Genomic DNA, 22,500 nt, shown 5'->3' on the forward strand with positions numbered 1-22,500 from the left:
GAAAAATTGACGAAATGTCCTGAAACTCGAACTCGTTCTGTAACTTATCATAATAAAGCCATGCACCAAGTTTCAGTGAAATATGTTAAAGGGTATGGGAAAAATGTATTAAAAACCACAGGTGGGATGGACGGATGGACGGGATTAACAACCATTCCTTTCATGCGGTGAGGTGCATGGGGCTGCCGACGCAGTTTTATTTTGGCCACAGAGTCCAATCCTGGATGGGTCACCACTCTGACGCAGGATACTCAAATGACTTATTACCCCAGTAAGCTGGTACTCATTTTGCTCACCTTGGAAGGATGACAGGTTGAGTCAATCAATCATGCACTCCACCCCATTCCCAACTTTACTGTTGTCTCCTTCCAACCTCCCTTCTCTTTTTTTTTTCTTCTAAATTTTCTTTGTACAAAGTATAACCCAACCACACTTCCCATCCGCATTCCTATACTTGTACACAACATATAGCTGGACCTAAATCCCTTCAATGGAGATTGCACATGAGCTCAATCACCACTGTTGCGGAATGATGTCCTCACAATTTGTTTCAAATTTGCCACAGAGGTAAGTAGAATGGTACTCGTAAGAGTGCATACCTCCGCCAGGCTGAACGGTTTACGTTTTGTGTCCCACTGATTGGCCTGATCTGGATGAGAACCTGAACCAAAATCGAATTGGCTTGTTCTTGTCACCAAATCAACTCGTCCTCCAAGTTTTGTCATAATCTGTCAACAAAATTTTGAGATATCTTGCTATATATTGTTTTGGGCCTTATCTCTCAAAGGTGAAGAATCACTTTAAGAATTCTAGTATCTGGATCTGGATCTTCACCAAAATCGAATCAATTTGTCCTCGTCACACACCCAAACTGTCCACCAGGTTTTGTCCGAATCCGTCCATAATATTTTGAGATATTCTGCTCAGAGAAAAACCAAACAAGAGAGGTGTTTTGCATAGCACAACACTTGCGAAATATATAAAACAAATTTGACTTTAAAAATAATTGGTGGTTGAATTCAATGACCAAATCTGCAACTCATCTTCAAATTTCAAGTCAATTGGATGCAAAGTGAGGATTTTAGAAACTTCACCAAAATTGTTGACCTTTGGCCAATGCTGACCCTTTGTTCTATGTTGACCTCAAAATAATTGGTTGAATTCAATGAATGATGTGAAAATCCTGTTCAAATTTCTTGACAGTCGGATGAAAACTGAGGATTTTAGAAATTTGACAAAGCTGTTGACCTTTTGACCTTTGAACCTCAAAAACAATAGGCTTTTTGCTTATGATGAACTGCAACAGATGTTGAAGTTTCTTCAAGGCTGGTTTGAAATTGTGACCTGTCGACGATTGACATACAAACAAACAAATAAACAAACAGACCAATAAGCAAGAGGAAGACGTTGTGTATAGCACGATAGTTGCGAAATACATAAAACAAATTTGACCTCAAAAATAATTGGTGGTTGAATTCAATGACCAAATATGCAACTCCTCTTCAAATTTCAAGTCAATCAGATGAAAATTTACAATTTCAGAAATTCGGCCTATGTTGACCTTAAAAAAATAATTCGCTGGTTGAATTCAGTGACCTGAAATATAAATACTCTTCAAATTTCAAGTCAATCAGATGAAAATTGAGGATTTTGGAAATCTCACCTAAGTTGTTGACCTTTGGCCTATGTTGACTTTTTGACCTCAAAAACAATAGGCTTCTTCCTTATGACAAACTCCATCATGTGGTAAAGTTTCCTGAAGATTGCTGTAAAATTGTGACCTGCAGGCGATAAACACAGACAGACAGAATAACAAAATCGACCAACCAATATACTTGAAAAATCTTCGATTTTGCAAGTAACAAACAGACAAGTAGGCGTCAGGTGGAAGCCTGACAGGTATGATGAAAATCATGCAAATGACGTCACTGTCACCTTGACCTTTGACATATATATATATATATATATATATATATATATATATATATATATATATAGTCAAAAAGCATTGACAGGCTCTCTTTTGTCGTTCGGAATCCTCTGTTAAAGTTTGACAAAGATCGCTGAAAGCATTCGCGAGTTATCACACTCACAGTGCCGTGCCGTGCTGAGCCGAGCCGACAAACGAGACAGATTGACATGTTATGAAAATTTTCAATTTTCGTCATAACAAACAATCAAACAGATAGAATAACGTACACGACCAACCAATATACTTGAAAAATTTTCGATTTCCACAAGTAGCAAACAAACAGACAGATAGGGGTGAAAACACAACATCCATCCACCTTCGGTGGCAGAGGTAATTACCTGCAAAAACACCTGTTTAAGTGAGATAGATGATAAGGAGAGTGATAATCGCAAATGTGCATAATATGTAATCCATTTTTATTCTGCAGGTTTTTATAATTACGATATTGTCCTTCCTACACCGGCGGGTCAACAGAACCAAGCTGGACGAGAAGCTTGACCTGAATGGACGCTTTTGCATCATCGTGTAAGAATGTCTATGTCTCTCTGTCTCTCTGTCTCTCTGTCTATGTCTCTGTCTCTCTCTGTCTCTGTCTCTCTCTCTCTCTCTCTCTCTCTCTCTCTCTCTCTCTCTCTCTCTCTCTCTCTCTCTCTCTCTCTCTCTCTCTCTCTCTCTCTCTCTCTCTCTCTCTCTCATCAGAATATTGTTTGTAGTCTTGTCATGAAGTCATTCCAAGTGGCATTTCATTTCGGAACATCAGAAGTGGCAAGTCCATGGAAGAGTTGTCACACACGGATACACACAAATCACACATTCCATGCAGACAAAGAAAGTAGATGCAGGACTAGACATCAAGCAACACTGGTTGACAGTAGCACCATCTTGTGACAGTGCTTTTCTCTCCGTAGTCGGTCAGCCATTTATAGCAAGGAATCTCCCTCCTCAAGGGATGCCAACCCACACGGTTTGTCCATGATCCATACTCTAAATGCTGAGTATCATGTGAGAAAGTAGCATGTACTACAGTATGACTACAGTATGCCTTGGCCATGATCAGAATGAAAGTGCTGACCTCCCAGACTCAGAGTGGATCTTGTAACAACAATGCCACTGATTTGGATTTGCACCAACATTAAATCACTCTTGCTTTTGCTATAGTAAGAAAAACAAAAACGTGACTATGTGCTGAGTTTTCAATCAGTGTCTTGTCTTTACGTGCTTATAGGCCGATGGATATGATGGGGCAGCACAGAAATCGATGGTCTTACGCAATTGCATTTGGAGCAACTACCAACATAGTCATCGCTCTCTTCCACAATGACTACTCGACTTACTTTAACTTTGCTGCTCCATCATGGGCCAAAGGTAAGATTTTACCTCAACAAGACAACTACTATTAACAGATAATATCAGGAGGCCTTCAAATTTCATTTTCCTTTTTTTAGCAAAACAACTTGCCGCATGAGCTGCCATCTGATCCTGTGTGACCTTTTAGTGGTGCTTGGTCGAGCTATGTAGCGATTGCAAATCTGGATAGGATTCAGCCACAAATTTGGTCTGTTGGTTGTGTCATTACTGAAGGGGAAGATATTGTGTCAATGATGCGGTGCCCCGATAGATTAGGTTAAGAACTCAGAATGTGGCTCAATTTATGGGATGTAATGGACTGTTGCTTATTTCAAAAGATTGAAGAAACATCCTGGGATTCTAAGGATGACTTTCATCGTTTCCCATAATGTGGCGAACAGTTTTAAAATTCAAAGTCGAAGCTCACGGAGGAGATAAACGAAAGAAGGCAACAGGTTTACAAAGGGACTTTCAAAGATGCTCATCTTCCCCATCTAAAACACTGGCTAATCTTGATGTTGATAAATTAGTATGGTGTTGATGTCATGCAGGCATGATGGGCTGAGTGGCCTCCATCTGTGTCTGATTTCCTTGTGTTTCCTTGTGTTCAGTGCTGCTGAACCCCAGGACGATTTTCAGTGCTGCTATAAAAGATCACTGATGAAGCAGATGTCACATCTTTCATTCGGTTCTTTATTCATTGACCTTTCTTCCACGCAGATTCATTGCAACAAACAAAATGCACGAATAGGTTCCACATACAAGACACACAGGTCAGCATGGCTGACGGCAATGCATGTTTAAATTGATATACAGACATGAGACCATCTGGTCGGCATGGCTCCAGAGGACGATGCACATACTGGCAATGCACAAAGCGTCATAATAATGCTCTGCAAATATTAACAGACTCAGTATAATATAGGGCATATCACAATAAACCTCATCCTGGCATAAGGGTAGATGCAGGCCACATCCGATCAATTGGGAATCAAAGTTATCTGATGGGCAGAAAAAGGTCGCCATTACACGAAATATATGTACAGACAAGATGGCGATCACTTTACGGTGACATAGGAAGGTGAAACAGCAAAATGCAGCTCACATCATGGCCGGATTCATAAGATTACAAAACGGCATGTAAAACACTGAATATACTCACTCATGATTGCGCTTGAACCAAAATGTCTGGAGCGTCATAGGAAATAAGATGATTGGCTGAGTGAAACATGTGACATACGCTACCCTTCCCCTCCCCTTACGCTGACTTCCCCTCCCCCAACGCTGCCTTCCCCTCCCCCAACGCTGCCTTTCCCCTCCCCCAACGCTGCCTTCCCCTCCCCTCACACTGCCTTCCCTTCCCCTCCCCTCATGCTGCCTTCCCTTCCCCTCCCCTCATGCTGCCTTCCCTTCCCCTCCCCTCACGCTATCCTCCTAAACCCCTTCTACCACCACACAATTCTCCAGAGGTTGAAGAGAGGAAAGGTGTTAAAGAATGTGCGAATTGGACAAATGAAAGCTTTTTTTTTTTAGCAGGCAGAACGGCTGCTCGGATCCATTCTGCAATTTGTCTCAGGTCAAGAGATTCTGGAGCTTATATGTGTGGAATTTAAATAAAGGCACAAACACTGGGGTGGCTTTTTTGATGATTGAAGGAAAACGCCCGTCCTTCCCTTTCCCTTCCCTCATGCTTACCTCCTCCCAGAGCCCTTCCACCCACACAGATGTTTCTGGGCAGTGTCCGGGCATTGTTTAGTATTGCCCGTTTGAACGTGCTGTTTGTTACTTACCCAATTTTGTTCAATCCTGTACTAATGCCGGCATAAGGGGACCATTCCCCCCCCACCACTTTCCCTCAAGTCCCCCCATCAAATGCATATCCAGAACACCACCTTCTGTGTCCAGAACACCACCACCTTGTAATCAACCATACAAGCATTCCATCCCCTCTCTCCCCAATCCTCCTCGCTCCCTCTTGCCTCCCGGAGTATATAGCGACGTGTGGTGAGGCCTTTTTCTCCTCCATTCCTCACTCTCCACCCCTTCCTTTCTCCCCTCCCCACCCCCACTTTCCTTGCTCTCCCCCTTCCTCACCCCTTCCTTACTCCCCCACCCCTCCTTGCTTTCCTTCCCTCCCAACCTCCACCCTCCCCCTCCCAACCTCCACCCTCCCCCCCCCAGCTTAAAAGTCCTTTTAGCGAAGCGATGGGTTGTATTTGCTCGTGAATAATAAGAAAAACTTATTGAAGTATTCGATACCAGTTACATGAATACAAATTAGAGGAAATCACAATAAAAATTGAAAATTAGTGAATATGTGAAATCAGTTTTCATCAGCTTGTTACCTTGCTTGAAAGTCTTTGAGTGGGTTCAGAACGCTGCCAAGGAAGCAACTTTCAACAGAATAATGTGTGAAGATCCAAACTCTGTGAGAAGAAGGGCACACATCATGAAGAAAATAACAGAAAATCTGAAGATCTCATACAATGGCATGACGCACACTTTGCAATGCTTGAAAAAACAAGGACAAATGTGTCCAAGAGCTGCATCCTAAAGGTTTTGTCTTCACCAGAAGAGGAACAGGAAGAGGAAGAAGAAGAAGAAGAAGAAGAAGAAGAAGAAGAAAAAACAAAAACAAAAACAAAAAAACAACTTCCAATATTTCGTCACGTGCCTTGATTGAGCCAATAGCGACACCCGTCATGGACGATTGTCATTCATGACAAGAAAATCGTGTATTTACGAAATTCCAATACATTAAATGGAATAATCTTTAAATAGTAACGTGAACTTTTCAAAACTTAAAAGCAAATGTCCGAATACATTTAAAAGTTCATGATAGATGCTCTCAAAAGGCACCCTCAATGCGAGGATCTGTACAGGTGTTTAGTATTTAAGGAGATCCGGATCCTGGATAGAAAAGAGCCGAGTCCGAAAGGTTTTGTCTTCAGAAGAACAAGAAGAACAAGAATAATGCCGAGCTCCCTTAGAGCCTTGCGAGAAGTGGCTAAAAAACTGGGTTGGTACAAGAAGAGGAAGGGCCAGGAAGATCCAGAAGAACCTCCCCAAGGCAAGCCAAGTACTTGATGTTGCTCAGCTTATGCGATAGAAGAAAATAAATTCAGCAGCTGAGAAATGAAATAAGACCAGGCTTGATCATTAACATCTCGTCCAGCATTATGTGCAGAAGGCTGATTGCAGCAGGTCTCCATGGCAGAGTTGAGGCACAGAAAACTACCCCAATAGATTATAGTCAAATTTAAACTACACTACTGAGTAGATGATAAATGGGGTTTCTGGGATGCCAATTCAAATGAATGGGGAAAAAGGAAAAACTTTGACTCAAAAGCTCAAAATAGGACTGATTTTCTCCCCACCTATCCCCTTCCCTCCCATGCAAGCAAATGTAAAATTCAGACTATGAAAGATTGAGACTTACTGATTAAAACACTTCTTCCCCCCAACATAATCACAGTCCTTTTATATTTTCATTCCACTCAAAGAGTGAATCAACGAATACTTGCCCATGTTCTACTTCAGGGAATAACTTAATTTTCATATAACATTCATTTCCATCGAGTATATTCACAAATCATAACTTGGAACTTGGTTCCTGGTATAAGTGTCTTTGTTGAGCAGAAATTAAATGATAAACTTTTCTCATAATGCTCTTATTTGACCACCTCCTGAGCCACATATCATTTTGAGATTGTAGTAAATTGTTTTTCCATTGTTCAATTGATAACCTTCAAAGTTTTCAGTCCATTTAAGGATATTAGTTTTTTTTCTTTACATCCTCCAACCTATTTGTAATTAAATTTATTCGCTTATTTGTTTTATCTACTTTTACCCCGGTTATTTCTTCAATAAGACTTATTTGATATTTCTCACATTCTTTATGTTTACCATTTAAATACCAAGGCTGATTACATCTCCACTCTTTGGTTTGGTTATTGCTTGGTTCTATCATTTATAATTCAGTAAAAAGATGGTGGTAGCCTGTTAAAATTTCCAACCCAATATCTTAACACTTATACTTGTAACCATAAGGGAGACTATTGATTCCATTCTCTAAAATATATCTTTAATCATCAAAAGCTCCTAATGCTTTCTTATTTATCTCTTCTGTATATAATTGTTGTTTATAACTTCTTATTGTATTCATTTTTCTGTACTCTTCCCTCTTAAGGGTTAAGCAGTTGTAATAATGTTTAAAGTTTATTGTTTCCTTGATTATATTTTTCTTTATTCCCTTTAGCTTCTTATCACACCTTTCAATGTTATGACTATCAATATATGTGAAAGCATAAGACTTTGATCTCAATCCTATAAATTCACTCATGACCTTCCCACCCAATTCATCCTTAAACTTACTAATAACCTTTTTATTCTTTGATGAAAACAACACATCACCTAACTTATAATTACTTGTGTCATATATATCAATATTATCAATCATATCGTCATATACATCACTTGTCTTAATTTCGAATGTAAAACTTTCTGTATCCATATATAACAATGACACATTGTCCTTATACTTTGAATTTAAATTATTATAGTAATAGTCATACATTAACAACTTTGACAAGTCAATAATTGATGTTCCTATATAAAAGGTTTATCCATTACAATACTCTCTTTTTTCAAATAAATAGCACAAAAGTTCTCTGAAAACACCTCCACTCGCTCAAAACTTGGTCTATTAATTAACTTTAATTAACTATTAATTAATTAACTGCAAGACAGGAAATCCGAGCCGTATCCCTGGACATATCGCGTGCTTTTGACACAGTCTGGCACCCTGCCCTGCTCACCAAACTCTGTTCCTATGGTATCCAAGGCCATCTCCACTCATGGCTCGCAGACTTCCTCTCCTGTCGCAGTCAACGTGTGGCCCTAAATGGAATTCTTTCATCCCCTCTTCCTGTCCAGACTGGAGTTCCTCAAGGTAGCGTTCTGGGCCCTTTTCTTTTTCTGGTTTTCATCAATGATCTCTCCGACTCTGGAAAATCCTCTATAGCTCTCTGCTGATGACTCCACCCTCTGTCGTACCATCGGTCATCCCTCAGACCGGCAAGCAGCAGCTTCTTCGCTCACTGCAGATCTGGATAAAATCACAAACTGGTTCAATACGTGGAACATGTCTTTCAATCCTGACAAATCTCAAACTCTCACTATGTGTCTCCGAAAGGACCATTTGGAACCCCCCCCCCCATCCAATTTCTCAACAATCCTCTGGAAGAAGTCCTTTCTTTCAAGCTTCTGGGTCTCACGATCTGCCATGACCTTTCCTGGGAAAGCCACATTTCAAACCTCGCCTCCAAAGCCATTTGCCGACTGGGAATCCTCCATCGTGCAAAGTCCTTCCTCGGCCCACCTGAGCTCCTGACCACTTACAAAGCTTTTGTCCACAGCCTGATGGAGTATTGCTCTCCCCTCTGGGCTGGTGCTCCTGCCTCCCACCTTTCTCGGCTTCACGCTGTGGAAACCAAGGCATTTCGGATCATTGGCATCTCCCGAGATGAGGCTGAGTCTTTGGGCCTCTCACTCAATCACCGCAGGCTGGTCGGTGGTCTTTCTGTCTTCTACCGTCTCCTCTCCAGCCTTGCCCCCCCCTGCTCTCTCTGCGATTTGTCCCTACCACATTTCCACATGGCGTTCAAAGTCCACCAACAACCACCTTCTGGTAAAACTACCAAAATCACGAATCACTGCTCACCTTCACTCTTTCATTCTTCTTTTTTCCCACCTTTGGAATAAACTCCCTCACTCTATTCTATCCCTTTCTTCCCTCCAGGCCTTCAAAACAGCTGTTCACCACCACCTCTTATCATCCCCCATCCAAATCCTCGATCTTTTCTTTCCCTGATAATCCACCCAAGCCCACCTCCTTCAAATTCCCTGCTTTCCTTCCTGAAAGTTCCAGTAATGTCCATCTTGTTTTCCCCATGTTCCCCGTCCCATCCCTCTCCCTTCCACAGATCTCCTAATGTCTCTGTTCCCCACTGTTTTGTCCTTCCCACTCCCGCCCCTCTTGTCTCATGCCCCCCTTGCTGCGTGTTGTGTGTTAGCTCTCACACGAGCCTCGACAAGGTATACAAAAAAAATTACTTTGAAGCCTGTTTCCAAGATGTAGCAAGTCTTATGTTTTGTCGATTTCTAACATTTTCCATAGTCTTTCCAAATACAGCATTATTCATTAATTTATAAAAGTCCTTCTCAAAATCTGTTTTAGCTTCTGTTCTCCTTTTTGTATTAAAATCAATATACTTCTTTAACCAATTATTTGTTTAAATTTCCAAATCCTATGAATTTTCCTCACTCTCAACACAGCAGATAAATATTGTCTCAAGTTCCTTTGATGCAAAACATAACTTTATCATTTTATGGAGTAAGTAGTTTTTCTGGAGATTTAACTTTTATATTAAATGACTGTTGGTAATCACTTAACCATTCTTTTCTTGGACTTTATTTATCAGGGGTATTTATCAAGGTAGGTCTTTATGTTTGTGATGAAGTTCTTCTGGATATTTTAAATCAACCTCAAAATAATATCCAATTTCAGCTTCATCCAATTCTTTTTGAGAGGAGACAACAATGTCTTGTAAAACTTTTTCATGTTTTTCTTTAACCCATTTAAGTTTTCCATAAGATAAAGATTGAGACATAGCCCACCCATACAAATTGCTAGCATCATAATACATCAGGTAAGAGTTGTCCTCATTCTTATTTTAATCAGGAAGATATTTGTTTTAGCATATCTCTTGGAACATACTAGAGATATTCCTTCTCTTTTAGCCTTCTCTATCATTAAAAGCATATCTATATCACTGATTAATTCCAAATTCTGTTTTGTCATTTTTAACTTAGCACTCCAAGCCAAACCCGTGGCTGTGTAATAGTGAACGGGGTCCAATCCATAAGAATTTTTATTATGACACACTGTTCTAAAAGTTTCAAACACATCAGCAAATAACAATACATCAGTTTTAAGATACAAATCATGATATTCTCCAAGATTCTTTATATTAAAATTCTCCCAAACCTTTTTAGCTTGTGTATAATCTCGATCGGAAATATGAGTTTTATTCAACTTGCTATTGAAACTTTCCCTTGAAAGAAGTTGTGTTTCTTTAAGCTTCTCAAATGAATCCATATAGTCATACGGATATATTCCTTTTGTGATCAGATATCAATCTCTTCTTGATTTGAGAAATGTGATATAAGATTCAGTAAGTTTTTAATATTTGATGTTCAGTTAGACTAGAACGGGCACTCAGTAGAGCGCATACCTTCGCCAACGCTACATTTTGCCCCCCCCCCAGAAACCGTTGATTGTGAGGGTATTTAATCCCATACCACATCTGCCATCTCATGTGTTATGATGGCTTAAAAACATTAAATTCCCTGTGTCATATCATATATCACAAGATTGGGCATTGAATTCACAACATTTCGGCATTGGTTGCATGCAAATTGGATAAAAATTGACCGCACTATGGCAAAATGACGATTTTGACCTTTTCATGACCTCGACCTTGACCTTTGTACTCTTAATTTTGTAATTGGTATTAGAGTGTGGGGAACAGAACAGTCAACATTTTGGTGTTGGTTTCATGCAAATCGGATAAGAATTGACTGTGTTATGACTAAAACCGCACATTTTGCAACGTCGTGACCCCCAACCGCTAATAAGGGTTATTACGTCATTGTGTCATGTCACATATCAAAAGATGGGGCATTGAATTCTGAACATTTTGGCAATAGTTGCCTGCAAATTGGATACAAATTGACCGCGCTATGGTAAAAAGACGATTTTGACCTTTTCATGACCTTGACCTTGACCTTAAACCCGATCGCTCCCAAAATCTAATCAAATGGTCCTCGGATAATAACCAATCATCCAACCAAATTTGCTGCGATTCAGTTCAATGCTTTTAGAGTTATGCGAATAACAAACAAACAAACAAACAAACAAACACACATATTCACAAATAAATAAACTAGAATGGGCACTCGGTAGAGCACATACCTTCGCCTCCGCTACTTTTTTGTTCTTCACATGAGAGTGGGGGGAACAGAACAGTGAACATTTTGGTGTTGGTTTCATGCAAATCGGTTTTGATTTGACCGTGTTATGACAAAAACCGCATATTTTGAAAGGTCGTGACCCCACTGACCTTTGACCCCCAACCGCTAACAAGGGTAATGAGGTAATTGTTTCATGTCGCCCATCACAAGATTGGGCAATGAATTCTGAACATTTTGGCATCGGTTGCATGCCAATTAGATCAAAATTGACCACGCTATGGTAAAATACGAATTTGACCTTTCCGTGACCTTGACCTTTAACCCGATCGCTCCCAAAATCTAATCAAATGTTCCTTGGATAATAACCCATCATCCCACCAAATTTCAAGCGATTTGGTTTCATACTTTCTGAGTTATGCGAATAACACACACACACACACACACACACACACACACACACACACACACACACACACACACACACACACACACACACACACACACACACACACACACACACACACACACACACACACACACACACACACACACACACATAAATACACAGCGACCAATGCATAACCTTTCGCAGAATGCGAAGGTAATAAATACACAGCGATCAAAACATAACCTTCGCAACAAAGTTTGCGAAGGTAATAATGGACTTGCCATAAACTTGTACGTGTCAAGAAATCTGAAATGGGTTATGGGGGTGTTCTTGTTTGTGAAGTAAAGTGAATCGTTTTTGTGAATGCGATGTATTTTTGATCTGTGTTAGGAATGGCAGAAATATCTCCAGATGTCTTTGAAAGTTCATTTATAAATAGATGTGTGTCATAGTGAGCGTTGTTGTGAAGAAAGACAGGAAGAAAGTTTGGGGGCTTGTAATTAAGATTACAATGGGAATGAGCTGGACCTCTATATTTTCCAGTAAGATGACAATGATCCCAAACTTTTACCTCTCCCTCAATTTTCTCCTCACAAATATGACAGATACTGTTCTTTCTAAATTCCTTTTTCTCTCCCTTTGTTAATGACTGGTTTATAGGTTTTAACCATTATTTCTTAGTCTTATGCAGTCTTTTTCCAATCGTCTTACAAACTCCTCTGAGGCATCTTCTCCTCTATAAAGTTCTAACTTGTTGTATTCATCACCAACAGATGATTTGATATAATAACAGAAACCACAAGGAGTATGTTTTTGATATTTATTTGTGTATGATTTATTTGGATTTGGAGAAACAGAATCTATCTTTTCAAGGATACTTTCAAAATCAGCATATATCACAAACGGATGTTTTATGGATTTGTTAAAATCTTTGAATGATATGTTTGAACCTGCTTTTGGTAAATTGATTATGGTTGATTTATGATTACTGCAATATTTCGAATGTTGATTTAATCGTTCTTTTGTGTGAAAGGAGTTGAGACATCTCTTACAAGGATACATTTTACATTTTCTCTTGTATAGTTGTGATTTGGTTAATCTTGAAAATTTTTTGATGAAAGCATAATGTGATTTTTCCTTTGAAGTGAAGTAGAGAAGGTCAATGTGTGTTTCATCATTTTTATAGTTGTTTGAAATTTTTAATATCTGAACTTTGTTTGTATCCGTTAATCCATATACATTAACAGATAGATTATTCATTTTCTCAAATTTAGGAATATCTCTCAATGACATTGGAAACTTTAAATCTTTAACATTTAATGTATTCTCATATGTCTAATAATGTTCAACCCTTTCAGGTTTCCAGTGTGGAGGATGTAAGTGAGCAAGAACAGACCATAGAAAACATTTATTATCTTTCTTTTGAATATTAACAACCACTTTCTTAAGTTTTATCTCTTTTGATAAATCAAGACAAGAAGAAGCTTGAATAGAATCTGATTTTAAGTTGTGTATATCTAAAAAGATTATTTTTGTAATAGCAAATCTACTACCTACTACAGTGTTATCAACATCTTGTTCTTGTCTCGAGTTCATCGTAAACATCACATCTTACAAAATCTTGAAATGATGAGATAAAGTGAGGGTTTGTCCTCATTTCGGGAGTAGTTTCATCACCTTATCTTACCATATTCAATTTTATTCCGACATAAAACTTAAAAGTTTTCATTTCACTTAATGTGTTTTTAATTATAGTTTCAATACTTTGTTTAACCATATCAACAGCTTCCATGATTGAAGATGGTCCAGGGTCTTGAAAGCGAAACAAACAAACAAAGCGAAACAAAAATTTGTATGTGTCCTTTAAATGTCCCATCAGTGTTTTCAATGGAGAATTTAGTGGCACCTTCCCTTTCTTCATTGTTCTTGTGCTTGCATGATTGAAGGTGTTTATTATAATTTTTTTTTAAAGAATATCATTATCACATCTTTCACAATGTTTTGTTTCTTGGTCAAGTGAAGACATTTATCTGAAAAGATTGAATGTGTGTTTGTTGGTTTGAAGGTGTTTTTGTATAACATTTATATTCATGATTACAAACATCACACTACGTTGTATTCACCATATTTATATAACAAAACTTTGCTTAAAATAAAATTTTCTTGATGAAAATTCCATTTAATTTATAGGTGAAGCTGTGCTTAAAATCATTTTATCTTCCAACTTTTTTCACTTAATAAATACAATGTATCAAGACATGAAAGACACCTTTCAATCAATCTCTTCATTTGTAAAAGATACTGAGAAATATGTCGAGGATGTAAAATTGAATAAAGATAAATATAACAACTATTGGATAAAAACAATTATGGTGAATAATATCAGTTCTTCAATTTCCTTCAGTGGAAGGGCTTTTAGTATATCTGGAAGAACATCAATTAAAGTAGCTCTAACAAAAGTTTCTCCTCTCCTTCTGGCAATATATTCAAAACTAGAAAAAGCAATGAAACAAGAAAAAGTATCAAAAAATAAAAACCTTATGGATGAAGCTTGAGAAAGAAAGACAAGACCATCTCTAATATGCAAGGAGAAATTTGTATTTTTTTTTTTCAACAACCCTAAATATGTAAATCCTGATGAAATAAAGGATGTTCATATATTAGGTGAAATGACATTTCGTTCAATAGTAGTTAAGGATCATTTTAAAATTACCTTTAATATAAAAAATGTACTAGTTGAATCTGTTAATGGAAAAAAGTATATAGATATAGATGGTAATGTTTTTTTTCTACTAATTAAATATGAGGCATTATTCAACTGAAGATTTTGAAGATAATGAGAGTGATAGTATCTCTGTTGGAACAGAAGACAGTTATGATACCGACAGTTTGTGTTCAAACGATAGTTATGAAAGTAGTTTTATAGATGATTGTGAAAGCACCAATGAAAGTACCGAAGATGATACCGAAGATGAATTTTATTTGAAGTCAAGTTTTCCTTTATAAATATGAAAAGTTTACTAAATTTTGAGCCTCTTGAATTTCCTGATTCTCCACATGACAAATTTGAGAATTGTCCTTCTTGTGAAAGATGGGGATTAAACACAGAGTCAAAAGCCTATAAACAATGTATATTCTGTGATTATCTTCTAATTAATGATAATAAAAAATATAAAAAGGAATATAATTCTTTGAGATTTACACCAAAAATGAATTACTTTACAAGATTGATTCGAGAAATGAATGTAAAGTATGAGGGTGATAATACACCTTTTCTTACAAGAGAAGAGACTGAACAAATGACGACCATGTTTTGTGGATTGATGATTTATATTATTAACGATTGTCATTTTCAGGGAAATATCAACACAAGATATTGTATAAATAAAATAATGGATTATCTTGAAATTAAACCTGAACTTAGGATAAAATATAGAGTTTCTAAAAAAGCCAATAATAAATTAAATAACCTGTTTTCCAAATATATAAATGAATGTTTTTTTACCCATTTGGGAAAATAAGATAAAATTTAACAACCATAAAAATCTTCCAAATTCATGAAGATGTCTCATAGTTGGTTCAAGCAGATGTAGAAAAACCTGCTTACTTTTAAAGATGCTCCTGACTCCCAACTTTTTAGATTATGATAATTTAATAATTTTCACAAAGTCAAGTTTTCAACCTGAGTATCAACTACTCTCACAAGGTTTTAATGCTGGTCTTCAAAAGGAAGATATAAATCGGTTTATTTAAACTTCAAAACAAACTAAATGATTACAACATTGAAGATATTATAATACAACTATTTTGTGATACACAGAGATATAAAAAGAAATCAAAGCCGATAACTTGTATTCTTTGTGATAATACGGATGATATACCTTCTCCCCAACATTTGAATAAATCAAAAAAAACCTCGTTATCTTTGATGATTGTGTTAATGAGAGAAACCAAACGGTAATGGATAGCTACTACACAAGAGGGAGACATTGTTCTTGTAATTGTATTTATCTTAGTCAATCATACTTTCAACTCTCTCGTCGCTCAATAAGAAACAATGCTAATACTTTTATTTTATTCAAGTTAAATTCAATAGATATAAACAATTTTTGGAGAAAATTGTTCTACATTATGTAGTAAAAAGGAATTTGGGGATTATTTGAAGCACACGACTGAAAAGTATTAATATATTGTTGTGAAACAAGATGAGATATTAAAAGATCTATTTTTTATTTTCTAAACAATTACATATATAAATGACAACTATTATTATAAATCTTGTGAGTAAATCTACTTCTGGAAAAAAAACTTTCATAAATCAAGGTTCTTGGATAGTACAAATGAGAATATTGTAAATTTGCTTAAAAAGCACCATGTAGTTCGTATTGTATCAACAACAACTTCAGCAATAAGACCTGGAGAAGTCGAAGGTGAAGATTATTATTATATTTCAGTAGAGGAACATATGCGATTGAGGAATGAAGGTCAAATATTTGAGGAGGTTTCTCTTGGTACAACAAAATATTCACATTGTAAGAGTGAGTTAAAGAAACTAAAATCTGGTGGTCTTGTGATATTAGAAACGAATCTCGAAGGAATGAGACAAATTATTAAACATCTGAGTGGTAATGGGGTTAAGATTTTATCATTCGGTTTTGATGTTGATGAAGAAACTCAACCCAAACGTATGAAAAGCAGAGATACAAGTATTAGTGAAGAAGAAATTACAACTTGTATTAATGTTAATAAAGAATTTGATGAAATATTTAAAGAAAAGGATTTATTTGAACACATATACTTTAATGATGAAGAAAAGGAAAATTTCCCTGTTGACCTTTATAATTCAGTGAATTATATTTTCCAATAAATAAATGGATGCGAAAGAAAGAGCAAGAAGATTTAAGGAGCATCAAGAGTTGGTTTCAAAAGTTGTAAAACAACAGGAAGACATAAAGAAGAGACGCAGGCAGAAACTAATGGGTGAAGAAGCATTTGAAAGAAAACAAGATAAAAAAAATTTAACCACTTTTAAAAACTTCCCAGGAAAAAATTATCGATGCTTCCACAGTTCCCACAACAGAATATACTCCTAAAAAACTTCAAATGTTAAAAGATTTCAGTGAAATGACGGAGGAAGAATTAGAACATGGAGGAGAATTAGAATATGATGATGGATTATTTCAACAACTGGAAGAGATTAATCAACCCCCTGATTATATTGTGAAGGCTCTTCAAAAAAATGAATATTCAGCGGATTCAAAAACCAAAGCAGGACTCATTCCAACAGAACAACCAGCAATATTTCATCTTGTTCAAGAAAAGGGATTGATATTTACTGATGAATTAAGGTTCTTGAGTTCTGCTCAACCCCCTGTTAAACTAACTCTGAGATTAATGTTTCTTCTAACAAAAGATGGAAAACAAGGTTCAACTGTGAGGGATGAATCAAAGTATTTTGATAAACCATTGGATATGAAAAATAAGGATGATAGAGTATATATTGATCTGCTGGACTCGCTTAATTATAGGGTTAGTCTCTGGTAAAAGTAGGAAGAATGAGAAGGAGAAATACATTATTCAGGCTGTAAGTAGGCTTGGTTCAGGTGTTAGTTTTCTTCCAAATGACCCATCACAATTAGTTAATAGACTGTTATTGCTGTTAGGTAGTAAGAAGGCTGGAAATAACAATTGTTTTAATGAAGCATCAGCCATTTTAGACCAGTTGATGAACATGAAAATAATTGATAAATGTCAATACAAAGACATTTTATCCCATATTAAATAAGATGAGAAGCACAATCCTTGGTTTTAATTTCACAACAAGTGACCACACATCTTCATTCCCATACCCACTACAACTTGATGCAACAAAAGAATATGAGGCATCTTTATTGTCCATGGAAACTTATACTACCATATTTAATATCACCGAGAAAAATGACAAGTTTAGTTATAATCCGGGAAATGGATACAAAACGATAACAGTTTCACCCGGAGCATATGAGATTTCTCAAATATCTTTTCAAAATTGCTTGCCTTATGAAAGAACAGGGTGATGAACCAAAACATATTGTTATAGATATTCAAAAACATATTTCAAAATCAACGATTAAACTTAAAAAATAACTACAAGGTTGATTTCACAATTGATAACAATTCATTTAGAGAGTTATTGGGTTTCTCCTCAAAAAAGATTGAAACTAATGGGACGTTTTACAGTGATAATGTCATTCAAATATCCTCAGGCATAAATTCGGTATTAATTCACTGCGATTTGATTGATGGTACTTATAATGATGGAATAAGAACAAATACAATATTTTCATTCAGTGAAAACAACCCCAATTGGTTATACATTCAATATGGAACCCAAAAAACTGGTTTATCTACCTGTGTCGGGAAAAAACCATATACAAAGTAAAATTTACGATAACCGACCAAGATAATCGCATGATTTCTTTTAATGGAGAAATTATATCCATTAGAATTCACCTATGTGAAGTTTTCCAATTAATAAATATGATGGTTATTGTGAGGAAACACGAGTGGGGAAAATATAAAATAATTACAGGGGTGGGATGTTCCTTTCCCCACACTACAAGGGTGAAGGTATGTATCTTGGTGGAGGATACTATAAACCGAAGAAACAAAGGGGTTTAAGACATCAATTTAGAAAAAAAGGAGATGGGATAATTGATACTCTCATGGGTATAGGTTCAACTATTCTTCAACAGAAAGACCTAATTGGTTCAACTGCTTTTGCTGTGGGAAATGTAGCGGGTGCTATAAAGAGTATAAACGATGCCCAAAATTAATCCCATAAATTGCAAGCAATAAAATAAATTAAGAAGAGCAAAACTCAGTTGTCTCCCCAAGAACGACAGAAAATAATTCAAATACTTGGGTCAGGGTTTCAAAAGTTTTAACATCTTTTTTCCTAAATAAATACAAGTATGGAAGCAATTGATAGTATTACAATGTGTCAGGTGTTCTCTTTTTTTAAATTAAGGAGTAGAGGAGAGTGGGGCAAGATGGTCCCTTTTTTGGTTTTGTCCGTTTTGCCGTCAGATGATTTGCCAGCCAAACACCATTCAATTGCCATTCGTTAGTCCATCTATCGCCCCAAGTAACTGCCCAATTTTGAGAATATTAGAGATCATTAAATGTCTATAAAAGGCAATTCGATATTTGTGGTCGAAATGCTCAACTTGCCCCACCCCTGGGCAAGTCGATCATCACTTTGGGGAAAGATGATCATGGTCCTAAGGAAACATGAGGACAGTCTAAATAAGCAATGTGTTCGAATTTTAATGAACTAAAAATAATTTCATTTATATATATATCCATCTAGGATACCAACATAATATTTCCAAAACATTGTCCCATACCCAACCGGATACGAACGTCCATTTTCATGTCATTTATCTTTGTGTTCCAGTCTTAATGTCTAAATTCGCAACTCCCACTGACTGAGATCAATTTTGAATACCAGTTGCTTTGATTTTCTCTGGCTTCCCTTTAAAAATTCGGGTGGAGGTAGTTTTTTAAATGTCCTCCTTGGAAAAAGTCCCACAATCTGTCTCGTCCACGATGAACGTAGGTCGATCGAAGTTCATATGAGAAGGTACTTTGCGGAGAAAGGCCCCCTTATATCCATCGTCGTCGATTGCCTCTACACGCGTTATGTACAGAATTGATCGTGCTTTTTTCCCATCCATTTTTGTAATTACAAAGTCTCCTTCAATAATATCACTAGCATAACCCACGCTCTGCGCGACATGTTGGGGTGGGTATGTTTGAGAAAGGAACTGATGCAGAGTATCAGTAGTAATTTTACTTTAATGCAGTAAGTGGAATACGATTTCACTGTTTCAGAACCATTTTATTTACTTTTTTGTACCATGCACCTCATATGGTCTTTGAGATAATGTAAGCCGAATATCACGTTACTCGAGCGCAGAACAAAGTCGAAGATAGCAGGACACGAAACCACAAACTCGGAAATAATATACAAGATTATTGTCATCTGGCTCTGAATCTTCATCTCGAAGCTGGAAATCACCAGCATCAGCATCATCCGATGATTCACTGTCTAACTGTAGGCCTACACATTTTCGTGATTTCGTTTCCTTGAACATCTTTTTAGGTTTCGTCTGGGCAGATTTGGCGGCTCTACGGACCTTGGCATCGCTCTTTTTCTGCTCTAGTTGTTTTCTGGCTTCCGTCTCGGCGGCGATTGCATTTCTCACGGGTGTATCCATCTTTACTCTGCAAGACACAATGAATGAATACCGGAAGAAAACAATGAATAAAAACAGGACAAGATTATCGTGGTGTGGGGCAAGATGATCACCTGATCAACTTGCCCCACAACCAAGTGATCATCCTGCCCCACCGCTGCCATTTTTACAAAATCGTCTGGCATTCATCAATTACAGCAATGAGCTAGGCAAAACATACACGCAATATGGGCATATAAGCTACGTATCTACCTATATACAGATACCATTCTTACTACACTTATTCATAGAGATAATACGTACTCACTGATGATGCGAAAATTTTCTCCTTCAGGGGGGAAATTGTTTTTCTGATAAAACGAACACAGCGTTTTTTCTCGTCATGCGCCTTCCACAGTGGAATTGTAGGTAATCGATCTATCGCTGAGTGGCACCACTGTCCAATACGAGCTTTATTGGAGTCGTGAGAGAGGGGTGATCATCATGCCCCAGGGATCATCTTGCCCCACTCTCCCCTAAGTAGTGAACTGTGACAAAATGTAATGTGCAATGATTATTCTGTAGGTTGTTTTATTTACCGTACCTGTACATGAGAACAAAAATGTTGAAAAACGATTTGCATTCCTAATTTATCCGAAAGGTCATCCCACAAAGTGATTCAAATAATTTGCACAAAACAGCTCATTCATATTCACAACCCTGAGAGCACCATATGCAGCGATGCATTGTGTGTGTCAGGGAGAAAGTAACACCTCTATTGTTCTTACTGACTGTTTTGTTAATTATCGTAGTTGACTTTGCCACATCTTTGAATCCAAATGGACATTTATGAATGATGGATAGAAAACTGGGAAAATTTGCCAATTTGACTTGTACGCCACATCAACTTATAGGCCGAAAAATATGGCATAACAGCTTTTGCTGTCGGAAAATTTGTTGAAATCAATGAGACACTAACAAAAACAAAGTACAAGCAGATACTGCAGCACCATGCAGTTCCTCGTGTAAATCGTTTAATCGGAAGGGGATTCTTTGTTATTTTTACTTCAGAGTACATAGATTATCTTACCCCATGTAATCTTAAAAGAAAAGGGCATGAGCGGGGTCACAAATTTGGTTGGTTGAGATGTGTAAAAATGCATTAATATTCTGTCCAAGTACTGCTGAACAAAATGTTTTTGAACATACTAAAAAGGTTTCTACAGTGTTCAAGTATATAATTCATTTGAAATAAAATATAGATATCAACGGTTGTAGAAATTTTTTCCGGAAGTTTACCGCCATTCATGCCACGTCTTTTATACCACCTTATTCAACATGTTACATTAGTTATTCGTGCCTGTTGTTTGTGTCCTACATCACATCGCTAAAAACAGTAAGATTCCTGTTTGGAATGATTTTCAATTTTGTCTGACTGCCAGACAGATAGAGTATTTTTTTTTTCCATTCTGAGCATGCGCGATCGGGACAAATTCAGAGCCAAAGTACTGCTAATCTACAGGTTCGTTTTCCAATTCATGTTCCGAGTCATGTTAACAATATAACATTCAGTTGAAAGTTAGTTGTTCCTCGATCATAAACTGACATTTGTAGACAAAAAGCCAAAGTGAACCAATTGCTGAACCCCTATTTTCACTTCATGCATCTGGGGGGAAACAAGATATTGATCCAAAACACACTTCCAATATCGTAAAACAGTACATGGAGAACAAAGTTTCAGTTCGTATGCTCAAAGGTTAGAATGGCCACACAAGAGTCCCATCAAGGCCATATGGGATTATTTCGAAAAAGAGAAAAAGAGGAACCCAAATAATCTTACAGAACTGTGGAATGTACTAACTAAAGGATCTTTGGCACAATATTCCTGTAAGATTGCTTCATTTACTTGAAAGAAAGATGGGTAAAAGAGTGATGATACTCAGGAAGGTAAATGGTGGCACACAAAGTATTGACTGATACTAGAAAAATTTGTTTCACACGCATCTATAAAGGGCTGTTAATTTACAATAATAAAAACATATTCACTGTTCTTACTTATAATTAATTTGATGAATTTACCCTGAAGTGCGTTCACAGCAGACAAAATGGAAAGAAAGAAAAACATGCAAGAAGACGATAGCCCAAGGAGGTGCAAGAAAGTCTGTAAACATTTGGTGTTAATGGCTTGGCCCTATGACTGCTCGATCTAGCTCTCTCTTGCTCAGCCAGTGCCTCACTCTGTGGACTCCGTTCTGCCACCAGTCCATTCCACCACTTCGTTTTGCCTCTCACCACCAAGCCAATATTGATCACATGAATCACCGAGTTCTGTGTCTCCCTTTCTTTGCGGAAAGCACAGCGTTTTATAATCCCCTGGCGAGGGAGGAGTTTAACAGCAGATCAAATAGAGTGATGGGCATTTTCCAGCGCCCCCGTTGGTGTAAGCGCAGTCACTCCAGCACTGGCTCCTCCCATGCACGGGAACAGCTGTGAAGATGTTGCCATTATGTTCTGGGCTTTCTAACAGGATATATATTGTT

General features: G+C 37.2%; 1 protein-coding gene across 1 annotated transcript in view; it reads left to right on the forward strand.

Annotated features, from left to right (window-relative positions):
- Window positions 1–22,500, forward strand: part of LOC147020739 (stimulated by retinoic acid gene 6 protein-like) — a 118,974-nt gene that overhangs the window by 9,052 nt on the left and 87,422 nt on the right. Inside the window, exons 3-4 of the mRNA XM_085896329.1 lie at window positions 2,400–2,497; window positions 3,198–3,337. Of these exons, the coding sequence (XP_085752455.1) occupies window positions 2,400–2,497; window positions 3,198–3,337 (238 nt within the window). The remainder of the gene's footprint in view (window positions 1–2,399; window positions 2,498–3,197; window positions 3,338–22,500) is intronic.

This window comes from Eptatretus burgeri, chromosome 9 (genome assembly GCF_056783735.1).
Source record: "Eptatretus burgeri isolate ZD-2024b chromosome 9, Ebu_testis_v1, whole genome shotgun sequence".
Lineage (NCBI taxonomy): Eukaryota > Metazoa > Chordata > Myxini > Myxiniformes > Myxinidae > Eptatretus > Eptatretus burgeri.